The following is a 17,197-nucleotide window of genomic DNA, read 5'->3' on the forward strand; positions in this document are numbered from 1 at the left end:
ACACCAGAAACTAACACAGCATTGTAAACAACTATACTTCAATAAAAAAAATTAAAAATTCAAAGCCATTAAAAAAATAAGTAAATAAAAATAAAAGTTATGTCTGTACTATAATGTAGTCTATTCGGTGTACAATAGCATTATGTCTGAAAAAAATGATGCACATACCTTAATTTAAAAACCTTATTTCTAAAAAATACTAACCATCATCTGAGCCTTCAGTGAGTTGCAGTAATAGTCAAAGCTCACTGATCGCAGATCATCATAACAAACATAATAATTATGAAAAAGTTTGAAGTATTGCAAGAATTACCAAAATGTGACACAGAAACACGAAGTGAGCAAATGCTGTTGGAAATACGGCACCAATAAACTTGCTTGATGCAGGATTGCCAAAAACCTTCAATTTGTAAAAAACACAACATCTGCAAAGCACAATAAATTGAAGCACAATAAAACAAAGTATGCCTGTATCTGTTAGGGAGATTTTAGAAGGAGGTAGGTAAAAAAATTTGCCTGCAATCATATCAAACTATGAAAGTCTTTAAAAAAGTACATATATCTGGGGCTTCCCTGGTGGTGCAGTGGTTGAGAATTCGCCTGCTGATGCAGGGGACATGAGTTCGTGCCCTGGTCCGGGAAGATCCCACATGCCACAGAGCAGCTGGGCCCATGAGCCATGGCCGCTGAACCTGTGCATCTGGAGCCTGTGCTCCGCAATGGAAGTACAGATACTCAAAACTTACCCAGATTCACTCAGTGAACAGGAACCTCCAGAGATCAGTCCCTAAATCCATACTTTACAAAAGCTCCCCAAGTGATTCTGCTGCAAAGCCAACTTTGAGAACTACTGCTTTTCAAAGGCCTAGTCCAAAATGCCACCATTATGAACCTTATATAGCAACAAGCTTGTTCCCAGAAGAGAAATGAAACTTTCAATAAACTTACCTAAGTGAGTTCATCTCTGTTTTCTGATGAGATGAGTCACCAGCCACATGGTTAAGTTTTTGAGCTTGGAGTTTTACTTTTTTGTCTAAAGACTCTGTTGTTTCTTTCATTTTTAACATTTTAGACTTTAATTCACTTTTTTCGTTTTCAAGCTGTAATTAAATTTTAAAAATTAATAGGTATATGTCTCAGTTTCTTTTCCTTAAGCACTCTTTCATAATATTTCTGGAAGAAGACTAAGGAAATAAATTAGATTTATTTTAAAATACTTTAAAAGTCATGTGTACACTTTAGGTTCTAGATGTCAGAATAGGCAAACACATTTTTCTCTCTCTCCTCTTCAATATCATTGAAATCAAAGAAAAGATACCAAAAAAGAAAGGCAAGAAAGGAAGAAAAGAATGTATCCATAACAGCAATGAAAGGAAACCACTAGCAGGCCAAAATTTTGAGAAATTTCTAAAAAAAAAAAAAGTAGGTAGGACTGAACTGAAGAAAAATCAGAGCAGAAAATACCGTAACCCAAACACAAAATGGACAAGATTTATATGAGGAACCTGTAACATTTTCCTGAAGAGCGTAAAACACAACCTGACTTAATGTGAACACACATGTTTCCGAACAGGAACACAATACTGGAAATGGATTAAAATTTCCTGAAATAATTGTAAATTCAATAAAATTTCAGTAAGAATCCTGACACAACCTTTTTAAAATTAGATGGGTGACTCAGATTTCATTCTAAAATTTATTTAGGAAAAAAGAAAGTTAAGAAAAAACAGTAAAAATGGGGGGCATGAGGAAGACTGCAGCTAGACTTGCTTTATGAGATATCAAAATAAATGAAAAAGCTACTATAATTAAGACAGTATGGATTTCACATATGGACAAGCAGATACATCACAGATGTAAGTTTAGAAAAGGCATCATTTTAAGAAAGTGGGAAAAGAATAAACTTTTTAAAAATAGAGCTGGGATAGCCACTCACTGGAGACAAAAAATTAGCTAGATTCTATTTTATTTTATGTACAAAAATAAACTCTAGATGCAATAATGATCTATATACAAAATTCAAAACCAAGAAACATCAGTGATAAATTTCAGTCTTCCAGTTGAAACTGTAGACTGACCACACATACTTTTAACACCCCTTCTTCTGGAAACAGTGCTAAAATGACAGTAAAGAAATAAGAAGGTTATATACTCATAAGGACAGAGAGAACAAGAGAGAAAACAAGGGTGAACAAGTGACTTCAAAAACCTGTGGAAGACAAAGGGCAGAGAGTGGTTCAGAGTGAAAGAAAGATGTATACAATCTAAAGCAGGGTCTGAACCTAGGAACTAATGACCTTTGAGGCCAGATAATTCTTTGTGGTGAGGGCCGTCCTGTGCACTGTAGGACGTTTAGCAGCATCCCTGCCCTCTGCTTATCAGATACAAGAAGTACTTTTTCCCCTAACTGTGACAGACAAAAATTCTCCAGATTATTGCCAAATATCTCTTAGGAGGCAGAACTGACCGCAGTAGAGAATCAATGACCTAAAATGGCCACTGTAGGAAATACCAATGAGCGCAGCCAGTGGACTCAGCCTGAAGAAGCTCAACACATGGAGGCATGAAGCTGTGGGGTGGGGTCACGAGGAGAACTGAACAAGGAGATTGGCTGAAAGTCTATATACTGGGACACTCATACCCCAGTTATCTCTTTCTAGAAAGTTCTCTTGGAAATCAAATATATTAAAAAAATCAATAGAAGAGCTAAAAGACAAAGTTGAGGCAATCAACAGAAGGGCTAAAAGACAAAGTTGAGGCAATCTCCCAGAAAGTAGAAAAGTCAAAGAGAAAATAAAAGAGAAAGGATAAGAACACTAGATCTCTTTAGGAAGTCTAAAACCAACAAATAAAGCTCCAGAGAGAGAAAACAGAAGAGTATAGTAAATTACCAAAGAAATTGGAGACACAAGATAAAGAGAAAACCCCAAATCCTTTCAGAAATAAAAATATGTCATATACAGAGGACTCAGAAAAGAATAGCATCAGACATCTCAAAGAAAGTTGAAAGACCAATGGTGAACAGTATTCAAAATTTTTAGGGAAAATAATTTTCCAATCTAGACTGCCATATGCCTAAGCCAAATCATAAATTATGAAAGTTGAATAAAGAAATTTTCAGGCAAGTAGAGTACCAAAAAAATTTCCTCCCATGTATTCTTTTTCAGGAAACTGCTGGAGAAGATGCTATACCATAATGAAGGAACAAACCAAGAAAAGAAGAAAACATGAGGTTCAACACAGGAGAGGGGGACAGGGAAAGTCTTATGAGGACAGCTATGGAGAGACATAGTCCATAATAAAGCAAGATAGAAAGCTCAAGAAGGGAGGTATTCGGGGGAAAAAGACCAGAACTGGTAAGTTTGAAAACTCAAAAAATATTGAAAGGCATGTGGCAGAGATAGAGTTCTTGATAAAAATTAGCAATGAAAAACAGAAAAGTAACAAAAAACAAAATGAAACAAAACAAAACAAAAGCAATTATTAACTCCAGGAAAATGGTCTACAAGAAAAAAGGTAAGAGTAGTACCATCCCACTTGGCTGAGCCGTAAACCACGAGAAGTCTTGGTAATATTAACAATAACTACTTAAGTGAGCAAAATATGTAATTAAACTATGTAATGGGGGAAGAAAAGGGGAGTGCTAATCCATCATCTACCATCACGGAGACTCACTAAATAACCTTAAATCAATAAAGACTAAATAGCACAAGCACATTATTTAGAAACAGGGAGGTAAACACCAGGAAAGAGAGTTGTGGATGGTAATTTGTGGGATATGCAGGTGGGAAAGGAAAAAAAAATTTTTTTGCACTAAAAATCTTCCAGAATTCTTGTTCAAACAAGAGTACATGTGTGGTATAAAGATTAAAAACAGGAACATTTGTGTACCCATCACCTGGCTTAAAAAATATTACCTGAACCTTTGAAACTACTGTGAGTAGTCTCCAATGACATCCCCTAACTCCTGCCCACAGTATCCACTAACCTGAGTCTTCTGTTTCTCATTTCTTGCTTTTCCTTACCACATCTGTATGAATCTCCAAACAATTTACAGTTTAGGTTAGCATGTTTTTGAACTTTACATAAGCAGAATCATACTGCATGTTTTCTTCAACATCATATTTGCAAGATTCATGCATGTTGATGTTTGCAGCTATTATTCATTCATTTTTGTTGCTCTGTAACACGCCATTGTATGACTTACCACTGTTTATTTTCCTCACAACTGACATCCAGATTGTTTTCGTTTTTCTGTCAGAGAGTAAACATTTTAGGTTTTGTGAGCCATATGGTCCTTTGCCACTACTCTACTGTAACAAAGAAACAGCCATAAGCAATGTATTAACAAATAATCATGGCTGTGTTCCAATAAAAACTTTATTACAAAAACAGACTGGAGACCAGATTTGGTCTAGGGGCCATAGTTTATTGACTTTGATCCAGGGTTCATATCTAGAAATGGATTTGCTGGCTAATACAGTATGCCTTTGCTAACCCAGAACAATGCCAAATTATTCTCCAAAGAGGTACCACCAGTTTGCACTCCCAGAAGATTCACAAAACTAATAATACTAGCTATAACTTGTTAATTTCTGATGACCTGATGGATGTGAAATGATTTTGCTGTAGTTGTAACTGGTATTTCCCCTATTATTGAGGTAGAACATCTTTTTATATTTATTAATCATTTATAGTTTCTTCTGCCATGATGTGTCAATTCACATCTTCTGTTGAGATTTTTTTTTTTTTTTTTGGCTGTGTTGGGTCTTCGTTTCTGTGCGAGGGCTTTCTCTAGTTGCGGTGAGCGGGGGCCACTCTTCATCGCGGTGCGCGGGCCTCTCACTGTCGCAGCCTCTCTTGCTGTGGAGCACAGGCTCCAGACGCGCAGGCTCAGTAATTGTGGCTCACGGGCCCAGTTGCTCCGTGGCATGTGGGATCTTCCCAGACCAGGGCTTGAACCCGTGTCCCCTGCATTGGCAGGCAGATTCTCAACCACTGCACCACCAGGGAAACCCCTCTGTTGAGTTTTTTTTAGGTTAAATGCATGGTAAGTTGTTCCCTGCATTAGTGGCTTGTCTTTTCAATTTATGGCTATTTGATAAACAAAGATGTTCTTGTCAATGTGGTCCTATTTATCTATGTTTTCTTTAAAGGAATAAACTTATTTGTGTCTTGTTTAGGAGCAAACACTGGCACCTGACACCTGCTAGCTATGTGATCTTGGGCAAGCTTCCCCTCTGTTTCCTTATCTGTGAAATAAGGATAATATTAGCATTTACTTCTTATCATTGTTGTGAGAATTAAAATTATATACATGAATATATATAAAATGTTGAGAAAAGTACCTGACACACAGTAAATGCTATATAAATGATTGTTATAATTATTATTATGCCAAGGTAAAAAAGATTTTTCTCTTGTATTTTCTTCTAAAATTTGTAGCTATTTCTTGAACATTCAAGGCTGCAAGTAACCTTGAGCTGATTTTTGGGTCTGGTATATTTTAGGTAGGATCCAATTCCTCTTTTTTTTTTTTGCGGTACATGGGCCTCTCACTGTTGTGGCCTCTCCCGTTGTGGAGCACAGGCTCCGGACACGCAGCCTCAGTGGCCATGGCTCACGGGCTTAGCCACTCTGCGGCATGTGGGATCTTTCCGGACCGGGGCATGAACCCGTGTCCCCTGCATCGGCAGGCGGACTCTCAACCACTGCGCCACCAGGGAAGCCCCCAATTCCTCTTTTATTTTATTTTTTATTTAAAATAATATCTATCTATCTATCTATCTATCTATCTATCTATCCATCTATCCATCCATCCAGACTGCGCCGGGTCTTAGTTGCGGCACACGAGATCTTCATTGCGGCATGTGGGATCTTTTAGTTGCAGCATGCAGACTCTTAGTTACGGCATGCATGTGTGATCTAGTTCTCTGACCAGGGATCGAACCTGGGCCCTCTTCATTGGGAGTGAAGAGTCTTACCCACTGGACCACTAGGGAAGTCCCCAATTACTTTTTTACATACATATATATGAACAATTGTCCCAGAAACAATAAATTACTGAATAATCCTCTCTTACCCCATTCATCTGAGTCCTCTACATATGAAATTTCCATATTTTGTGGGTTTGCTCTCTACTGGGTTTTATTACTCTCTTAATCCCTGATCACTACCACCCTATCTTCATTAATGACTCTAAAGCCTTCATATCTAGTAAGACAAGTTCCACACCACGTTCTTCTTTAAAATTTCTTTGTGATTCTTGGCTCTTTGCTTCCATGTAAATTTTAAAATCTATTGTCAGTGTTCACTCTCACACACATCCACCCACCTACCCATCTTCTTGGGATTTCAACTGAAACTACACCAACTCTACAGATGAATTTGGGGAGAATTTACAATTTTTTATAAACATAATATCTGTCACCTTTTAAATAAATTGGATATATCTCTCCACTTATTTAGGTCTTCCTTAATATATTTCAGTAAGGATGCAAAATGTTTTCTATTAAGATCCTGCAAAATTATACATAGGTATCTTGTATTATTTATTGCTATAAAAATGGTATGGATTTTCCTTTTATCTATCTTGCTTGGGATTTGTCATGCTACTGGAATTCACTGTACATCCTAAATCAGAGGATTCCTGTGTTTTCTATCATACCTAAAAAAGTATCTTATTATGTCTTCAAATACAGCCTCTCCCATATTTTATTATATTCTCCTAGAATTCTGACTAAATAAATGCTGGACCTTCTCACTTTATTCTCTAAGGCTTTTTTTTTTTCTTTTTGGTGGTACGCGGGCCTCTCACTGCTGTGGCCTCTCCCATTGAGGAGCGCAGGCTCCGGACGCACAGGCCCAGTGGCCATGGCTCACGGGCCCAGCCGCTCCGCAGCACGTGGGATCTTCCCGGACCAGGGCACGAACTCGTGTCCCCTGCATCCGCAGGCGGATTCTCAACCACTGCGCCACCAGGGAAACCCTATTCTCTAAGGCTTTAACTTATTTTATATTTTCTATCTCCTAGTCTCTTTTCAATGACTTCTAGTACTTCAGATATATTTTCCAGTTCATTAATTCTTGCTTTCAGATTCTGGGCAGGCTAGAGTGACAGGGACCCTTCTACCTGAAATAACTAAAAATTTGGGCAAAGTATATGGAACAATGGATTTCAAGACACTGGGCATTAGGCAATGATGGATAGTGACCCCTGAGAGATGAAACAAGTGAGATGAGCCCTATAATTGTTCCAGTTTATTGCCTGAAGAATTTCCAGGCTGTGGCACAGGGAAAGAAATCAGCTGGGCCTGGTGATTCCCCTAACTTCAGAATACAGGACTGAGAGTCAAGGGAGGCCAAAGCAGTTAGAATTCGCAGGGCAGATACCAGAGGAGAACTGCACAGAGTAAGAGCACCAGAGATCTATAAAGGGTGCCCCTTGAAACTTCAGCTGAGTAGAGCACAGCTCACAGACAGCTGCCCAAGGCCAGGGAAAGAACCATCAAAGAATTAGAGGAAACAGTACTGACGGCTCATGCAGGGCCAGGAATAGCTTCTTTTCCCATCAGTCATTTGAAAACCTCATAATTCATGAGGCAACAGGTAGTGAGCGTACTCAGAAAGATTTGGTTTCAGTAGTAAAACAAAATTAGTCCAAAACTAAATACCATTCTAGTCGCACCTAATTAAGCTTAAAAGCAAAACCAAAAAGGAACAAGCTACTTCCATCTGACTTAAGTGTATCCCAGAACAAACTTCAAGAGTGTTTCTAGGAATACAAGCTCTCCAGCAACCAAGAAAATAAAATTCACAATGTCTGACATCCAATCTTAAGTTACCAGGCATACAAAGAAGCAGGAAAATACAACCTATGAGGAAGAGGAAAAAAAATCAACTGCTCCAAAGCTGATAGAAACAATGATAGAATTAGTAGACAAATAAAAACAGTGAAGACAGGGAAAAGGAAACTAGTCAAAACAAAACACAGAAAGAAAAAAAGACTATCAGAACACATACCAATTTGTTAAAAGCCCTATCTCTAGTGAGAGCAATAAGGAATGAAAATGATTTTCACTTTTTACTCTTGATTTTCACTTTTTACTCTGTCTGTATTACATACATGATTTTTTAAACAAGAGCAAAGCAACAATAATCATAGCTAACACTTACTGAGTGCTTACGATATGCCAGTAACTATACTAAGTTCTTGATATCTATTAACTCATTTAATTTTCACAAAAACTCTAAGAAGTAAGTATTAGCACCATTTCTATCTTACAAATAAAGAAATTAGGGGATGAAAAGTTTAAGAAACTTGCCTACAGGTAATAGGTGACAAAGATGGATTTGAATCTAAGTAGTCAACCTTCAGAGTACATACTCCTAGTCACTGTTATACAGTTTCTCTAACATATTATTTTGTAATTTTAAAAACATACAGTACATTAAAACTATAATTAAAATAGTCATTCATACAACAAAATATACCCCAAATTCAGTTTGATAAGTTACCTGTTGATTAACACATGTCAAATGTTCAACAGTTTTCTCTAATTCTGATTTTCCAAAAATACTCAATTCATGGAGATGCTGTAAGAGAATTTTATAGATGTTCATTCACATCAGATAATAAAACAAAATTACCAAAGTAAGCAATGCAAGTCTACAGTACTATTTTATCTGTCTTTTTATAACATAGAAATGTTTTAGAAAGAAAATCATTAGAAATTTTACAAAAACAATGCTTTTGGTTGAAAACAAAAACACAAGAGGTTCTCATCTTTTATGCTTTACCTCCATGTATAACAGAAGACACAGATTGGTATGGGTTCATTTACAAAGATTTACACAAATCAATCCATTAGCACAGCTATAAAGGGAAAAACCGAGCAGGTTTAAGTAAGCACAGGAGAATGCCCTCATGAGAGGAGATTTAAGAGGAACAGAGTATAAAGGAAGAACAGATGGGATCAGAAAGACACAGGAAGGAGAATACTACAGGGCCATGCAAGAGATAAGAGTTTCAACAATGAGCTGGTCAACAGTGTAAACAAGAGTGTTGTTATTTTTGGTTATATTACCTTATCCAACTTTTGCTGATGCTAAGTCTAGGACAAGTGATATATTGGTGTTCTGTGAGAATTTTTCGTGCAAATTCTTACTTCCATCCATGTTATTCATTAAAAATAAGTAAAGACATCTGATGTTTGGATTATATATTTCATTGAAAAGGTCACTGTGCTGTATGCATTTTTTTGTTTATTAAATCATTCAACCGCTATTGAGTACATACTATATACCCAGCACCAAGTAAGGTATTAGGAATACAGTAAAATGGATAGTCTCTGATCTCATAGACATTATAGTTTATTAAAGACAAACCTTAAACAAGATATTAAAATAAAATCCATGAATATTCTGCTAGGAAAAGGAACTTTATGGTGACATATTGAAAGGGAGTCTAGGATCTAGGGTTCATTTCCTTTGTGAGGAAATGACGTTTAACTTGGCTATAAAGGATGAACAGGAATTAGCCAGGTGAGGGGACTGGAAGGGGTAAAGGATTTTTTCCTTAGAAAGTTGGGGGCAAGAAAAAGTCCATTAAGCCTGGCGTTGAGAAACTGAGGGGTGAGGAATGGGGGGGATGAGCTTGGGGAAAAGAAGCTAGACCTTGAAGTAGGCAAGGGCCAATCATCGAAGTCCCTGAAAACAGTTAATGGATTTTAAATAGGAAGTGATGTGATCGGATTTATATCTTTGAAAGATGACTCTGACTTCAGTGTGAAATACAGATTTGAGAGGCCACTAATACACTAGTACAGTTGAGAGAGAATAATGGCCAGAATAGGATGGTAGCAGGGGAACAGAAACAAGGCTTATTGAAGAGAAACCAGTGTGAGCTGGGGAGCCAGATTCTTTGTGACTTCATTAGCAGGTGATCTTGGACAAATTATTATTACTGCTTTTTAAAAATTAAGGTATAGTTGATTCACAATATTATATGTCTTAGGTGTACAACACAGTGATTCACAATTTTTAAAGATTATATTTCATTTATAGTTTTTATAAAATATTGGCTGTATCCCCTGTGCTGTACAATATATCCTTGTAGCTTATTTTATACGTAGTTGTTTGTACCTCTTAATCTCCTACCCCATTTTGCTCCTCTCCCCTTCCCTCTCCCCACTGGTCACCACTAGTTTATTCTCTTTATCTGTGAGTCTGATTATTTTTTGTTATATTCAGGTTCTACATATAAGTGATAACATACAGTATTTGTCTTTCTCTGACTTACCTAAGCATAATACCCTCCAAGTCCACCCATGTTGTTGCAAATGCCAAAATTTATTTCTTTTTTATGGCTCAGTGGGTACTCCATTGTGTGTGTGTATGTATGTGTGTGTATATATATATATATATATATATACACCACATCTTCTTTATCCGTTCATTTGTTGAAGGACACTTAAGTTGCGTCCATATCTTGGCAACTATAAATAATACTGCTATGAACATGTATCTTTTCGAATTAGTGTTTTCATTTTCTTCAGATATATACTCAGGAGTGGAACTGCTGGATCATACAGTAGTTGCATTTTTAGGTTTCTGAGGAACCTTCATACTGTTTTCCACAGTGGCTGCACCAATTTACATTCCCACCAACAGTATACAAGGGTTCCCTTTTCTCTACATCCTTGCCAACATTCGCTATTTGTGGTTTTTTTTTGACAATAGCCATTCTGACAGGTATAAGGTGATATATATCTCGTTGCGATTTTGAATTTCATTTCTCTGATGATTAGCGATGTTGAGCATCTTTTCACGTGTCTGTTGATTGGGCAAATTATTTAAACTCCCTGTAACTCAGAGACCGCATCTGTAAGCATTACCCGACTAAAAACGCAATTGTGAAGATTTATTGAGACAGCTCTTGTAAAAAGCACTCAGAACAGAGCTTCCATATGGAAAGGGCTTAATAAATGTTAACTATTATTTAAGAGGTAGCATCAATAGGACTTTGTGATTAAATGAGAGATAGGAACTTTCAGGGAAAGAGGACTCAGTGCCTGGGTTCAACAACTGGGTAGATAGATAGTGGAACAACAGGAAACTACTAGAGAAGACTTAAAGACTGAGAGGATTAGTTCAGTTTTTATGTAAAAGACTTATTGTAAACTCATAAATCCTGACTCTTGTAATCCAGAAAGATTCTGGTAATATGAATGTCACTTCTTCCGAGTTTTTGGTACAAGTGCATTTTTTAATCCTGTTTTTACATTCCTTAGTCATTTCAACGATATGGAAAAGGCTAAACCAGTAGCTTGTACTAAAAGTTGCCACATTGCACAGAAGTTTTCCATTTGGTAATTTTAACAATTATTTTTATTAAAAAGCACTTTCTGGAAGGCAATATTCCAAAGGATCCCAATTAAAAGTATTTTGTAGGGGTAAAACTTTAACTGAAAATTTATGACATAAAGACTACCCTTATAATACTTAAATGTTTTTATTCTTAATCTTAGCGACTAATTTCTAAGCATTAATTCAATAATATTTATTGGAAGTAAACTATGGACTCTGTAATAGTAACAGTAATAGTTAATATTGAGTTCTTATGATGTACTGAGCAGTATTAAGTGCTTTATGTATATCAAAATTTGGGGGAGATTATGAAATATAAAATACTGCCCCTAGATATTATACCCAAAGCACAAGCAATAAAAGAAAAAACAGATAAATTGGACTTCATCAAAATTAAAAACTATCTGTGCTTCAAAGGACAATACTAAGAAAATGAAAAGACAATCCACTGAATGGGGAAAAGTATTTGCAAATCATATATCTGATAGGGGGACTGTATTGAGAATATACTGATATAAAGTATTCTTAAAATTCAATAATAATGAGACAACCCCATTTAAAAATGGGCAAAGGATCTGAATAGACACTAAAGAAGATATACAAGTGACCAAATAAGCACTGAAAATAAGCACATTAGCTAACAGAGAAATGCAAATAAAAACCACAACGGATACTACTACTTCACACCCACCAGCATGATGATAATAAAAAAGATAGATAATAACAAGTATTGGTGAGGATGTAGAGAAGTTAGAACTCTTATACACTGTTGGTAGGAATATAAATGGTAAAGTCATTTTGGAAAAGAGCATGGCAGTTGCTCAAATGGTTAGTTATAGTTATCATATGAATCTAGGTATATGTCCAAGATAAATGAAAACATAGCTACACAAAAAGTTGTATACAAATGTTCACAGCACCATTATTCATAACAGCCAAAAAGTGGAAACCACCCCAATGATAAATAAAATATTTTCTATCCATAAAATGGAATATTATTCCACAATAAAAAGGAATAAAGTATTGATACATACTACATAATGGATGAACCTTGAAAACATTATGCTAAGCTATGGAAGCCAGACATAAAGAAAGACAAACTTAATGACTCAATTTATATGAAATGTCCAGAGTAGGTAAATCTAGAGATAGAAAGTAGGTTAGTGGTTGTCTAGGCCTGAGGAGGCTGGGGAAAATTAAGAGTGGCTGCTATTGGGTACAGGGTTTCTTTTTGAGGTAATGAAAATGCTCTAAAATTGATTGTGGTGATGGTTGAACAAGGCTGTGAATATATTAAAACCAAAGAATTGTACACTTTAAGTGGGTGAATTATATTGTAAAGTGAATATCTCAATGAAGTTGTTTTACAAAAAAAGATAACGCCCCTCCACATGAAGGACTTCCTATTGAGATCAGAAGTTGGTTCTTTTCTATAAAGAACCAGATAATAAATATTTTAGGCTTTGTGGACCATACAGTTTTTGTTGCAGTTACTCAACTCTGCCACTGCAGCACAAAAATATTTTCACGTCTCAAGAAATATTTTTCTTTTGATACTTTTTCAATGATTTTAAAATGTAAAAACCATTCTTAGCACATGGGCCATACAAAAACACAGCGTTCTGGATTTGGCTCATGTGCCATTGTTTGCCAACCCCTGATCTAGATTCAAAATAGTCATGTCACAGGAAAACATATAAAAAGACCTCCCCTTTTCTCAATAAATTATCTTTTAAAAATAAGTCAATTAAGTCAATACGTACTTTTAACTTTTCTTTTAAAGCTTCTTTTTCTGCCATAATCCTTCTTAAGTCAGATAATGCAAGTTCTTTTTCCTTTTCCATAAGACTAACAGTATTATGGGAGACTGTGGTTTGGGTAGATTCTTGTCTGAGCGCAGATAATTCTTCCTGAGCCTTAATGTATTAAAGATGTAAATTAAAAAACATTGGATATGTTCCCAGTTAAAGAAAGGCAAACTAAACATATGCTACTTTTGCTCTCCTCCCAAATGCCACCAAAATGAGAGTAAAAGGATTAATGTAATAATAGTAATGATAAAAACAAAGGACAAGGAGATTGAGGGAAGTGCCAGCCACAAAATTTGGGAAACCAAATAGCAGATGGACAACTAGTAATAAACTAAGCAGTCCCAAGAAAGCAAAAATCTAAGCCAACAGTGGGAAAAGCCCAGAAGTGGATCAATTTGTACTGCAGAATCCCAAAAAAGCACCAGAAGTGAAAACGGCTTTTTCAACTTGGCCTCTTAACCCGTATGTCCTTCTCTCCTGCTCAAAACAGCAATAGGATTTCACGGGAGATTGGTATGGGAACAAATTTTGGTGATAAACACCATGCTTTGCTCAGACTCACCTTGCCCTCTAACAACTGAGGCTTTAGAATTAGCCCAAACTGTATTGAATCTCCCCTCCCTATCCCTAGAGGCAAAGTCCTTAATATCCAATTAGTGAGTGCTACCCACTGTTTCACAGACATATCCCAACCTGTCTGAATCCCAAGGATACACTTGGCTCAGAGTCAGGCTGAGACTCATTCAGTAGTTTTAGAAATAGGGAATTATCCCTAACTGACCTGACCCATAGATAAGCTAGAAAAGAAGAAGAAATATGAAAAAGCAATAGAAATCTCTGCTTTGGGAACAGGATGATAGCAGAAACTCTTACTTATTAATTCTAACTCTGAAGGAAAATCACTAAGGTCCATATATTACAGTAATTTAAAGGATATATACTGGTACCATTACAGTTAACTGGTGCTATATAATCTGTTGGCTTAATTATAATCAATATCTTACTTCATTATATAGGACACTTAGTTTATCTCTTTCTGCTGTCAATAGTTTAACATTGGACTGTATATCCTCCATATGTTTTTCAAATCTTTCTAGCATATGCTGAAGTTCATCTCTTTCTCTTGTGATCAGATGAATTTCTGAGTTGTAATCACCCTGAAACATAATTCAAAAACAGAAGTTATCATTTGTTGTAATTATCACCATTTGGTTGCCACAAGGATGTTGATGATGAGACTGACTGAAAGATGCTAACAGACAAAAGAACACAACTTCCTTTAATGTAATTAAGGAACACAATTTTTAATCTATAAGGAGAGAAGGAGAGAGAGTGCTGGCAGTACTGGGGCAAATTTCCTGGCCTTCAAGTTCCCAGCAAGGGACCCAGTTGCCACTGATACTACTTGATCAGATTCCATGAGATGTTTCAACTGTCATTCTCCCTGAGTTGTTTACACTGGTGGTAACTAAAGTATAATTCCCAGACCAGAAGCATGTAGCATCTGGGAACTTGTTAGTCATGCAAGTTTGGGGGCCCACCCCAGACCTACTCAATCAGAAACTTTGGGGACAGGGCCCAGTAACTGGTTTATCAAGCCCTCCAGGTGATTCTGATTCATACTGATTGTTGGGAATCCCTAGTTTATAACCCTCTCCAGGGGAGGAATTAAGAGGGTATGTGTATAGCTGCTCATCCAGTACAAGTAACTGTACAGCCTAGCACATTCCTCAGTGTCTTCTGTGACTGAATCTAAGATCAATTTCCCTAGCACACCAACCCCCAACTATCCCAGCTTCAAACCTATGCGAGGTCTATTTTTGCAATCAGATCGATATAAATATTTCTTTTTTAAGATTTATTTAATTTATTTATTTATGGCTGCATCGGGTCTTAGTTGCGGCACGCAGGCCCTTCGTTGCAGCATGCGAGATTCTCTCCAGTTGTGGAGTGTGGGTTTTCTCTTCTGAAGTTGTGGCGTGCAGGCTCCAGGGAGCATGGGCTCTGTAGTTTGTGGCACGTGGGCTCTCTAGTTGAGGCGGGCGAGCTCAGTAGTTGTGGCGCGCGCAGACTTAGCTGCCCTGCGGCATGTGGGATCTTAGTTCCCTGACCAGGGATCGAACCCGCGTCCCCTGCATTGGGAGGCCGATTCTTTACCACTGGACCACCAGGAAAGTCCCAATATAAATATTTCTACCAGATGGTGTACATTAGGTACGTTCACTGAATAAGCAACTACTTCCAACATTTCTAAGACAAGATATGCCTATTATTCCAGTACAATTCAAAAAATCCACTATCTTCATAGCTATTGTAGAAAATAAACATGGTAAATGTAGACTTGGGATCTGTGGTATATTAATGTTCAAGTACTAAATGCAGAAGCTCCAGATAGTGATAATCTGATAATCTGGTACACTGGGAAGCATCCTGATCTATGTTATTCAATATCTACTGTGCACATACCATGACCAATGTAGACTTGGTAAATGGTAGATATCTGTGAAGTTCCCTTCACCTGCCACTTGGAAATAAGTTATCCTCTTGGGTAAACAAGCAAAATCAAGGCATAATGGATGAGATTAGCTATCTGGACACCTTAAAGGACAAGATGTATTATAGGACAAAAGTAATTAGGGTGAGGACTTAATCAAGGTTTAAATAACGATTACAGTATCTAAATAAAAATATCTTACAGAAAGGAGGTAGGCTGCCTATATTTTAGAAAAGGAGAGCTCAATGAGTAAGGATTTGACAGTCTATTTTCATTACTGTCTAGGTCTCAGCTTAAACATCACTTTCTCTAAGGAGTCCTTCAGGATTCTCCAACCTAATTCAGATCTCCCTCAATGTACTCATAGCATTCTGAATCTTTCCTGTATTCTTGCCTCATTAACACTTACTGTACATGAGATTATAAAGTTATTTACATGATTGAGTGTTTAATGTGTCTTTACCACTAAAATGTAAGCTCTACCAGGGACCCAGTAGGTATCTGGTCTTACCACATCTTCAGCACCTAGCATGGTACCCAGTAAAATGAATGAATTCCCTACTTTTCCAAATATATCTTGTATGTAGGTATTTATATTTGTGTTAATAATTCCCTTTTACCACTCCATGGTTCCTAACACACACACACACGTGTACACACAACGCTAAAGACTGTGAGGATAGGAAATAGGTCTTCTTTATCTCATATTCTGGGTGTTCATTCATAGTACATTCTCAGTATATGTCTACTGAACTGAACCTAACTTTCTACCTAGACCTCATGTGCTTTGAACCAGCAACTAATAAGGAAATGAAACATTTACTAGGAACTAGGTGTTATGCTGAACCCTTCTACAAATTATCTCATGTAACCTTCACAAGAGGCTGTAGTTACTTTCCTCACTTTGCAAATGAGGAAACGTGAAGTTAGGTAACTTGTCTAAGGTAACTTGTCTAAGGTCATAAAGCCAGTGTGCAGAGTTGAAACTTCTATCAGGTTTCCAACTCCAAAGCACTTTCCGCTACACTATACTCAAAACTCACATTCGGAACCCTAGTGAGTACAAGGTGAAAGAGGACAGTGCCATCCCTACACAGACAACAGAGAATCAATGGGTGTACTGTTGACAAAAGTCATTGATACTAAAAATGTCAATATTTTTCTGAGTTGCTGCAATCCCAAGAAACTCTGCCTAACAATTTGCCATAAAGCAGGGGTTGAAAACTCACAGCCTGTACCTAATTCAGCTATAGAGAGATCTTTGTTGTCTGCCAACAAGTGTTTCTAAACACGTTTAAAATACCCAATTTTAGGTGGGAATTTACTCTAGTTCCCAGCACTCACAACTGTCTTACACTCCATCCATTTCACTCACCGTACATCACCTATTATTCCCTACCATGCCGGAAATTTATTACTGGGACTTTAAAATGCTATCAATGTCCCAACTTTCTAAACTTTAAAAAGTGAATTCTTTATCTATGTCAGGTAACATTAGAATATTTCAAGAAGTAAATAAGTTGAA

At 36.9% G+C, this 17,197-nt stretch overlaps 1 protein-coding gene across 1 annotated transcript in view; it reads right to left on the minus strand.

The window, feature by feature from the left end:
* The window catches only part of CEP135 (centrosomal protein 135), a 79,097-nt gene that overhangs the window by 28,801 nt on the left and 33,099 nt on the right, over window positions 1-17,197 (minus strand). Inside the window, exons 12-15 of the mRNA XM_059065925.2 lie at window positions 14,183-14,335; window positions 13,131-13,283; window positions 8,518-8,595; window positions 949-1,100 (exon numbers count right to left, since the gene is read on the minus strand). Of these exons, the coding sequence (XP_058921908.1) occupies window positions 949-1,100; window positions 8,518-8,595; window positions 13,131-13,283; window positions 14,183-14,335 (536 nt within the window). The remainder of the gene's footprint in view (window positions 1-948; window positions 1,101-8,517; window positions 8,596-13,130; window positions 13,284-14,182; window positions 14,336-17,197) is intronic.

The sequence above is a fragment of the Kogia breviceps genome, chromosome 6 (genome assembly GCF_026419965.1).
Source record: "Kogia breviceps isolate mKogBre1 chromosome 6, mKogBre1 haplotype 1, whole genome shotgun sequence".
NCBI lineage: Eukaryota > Metazoa > Chordata > Mammalia > Artiodactyla > Physeteridae > Kogia > Kogia breviceps.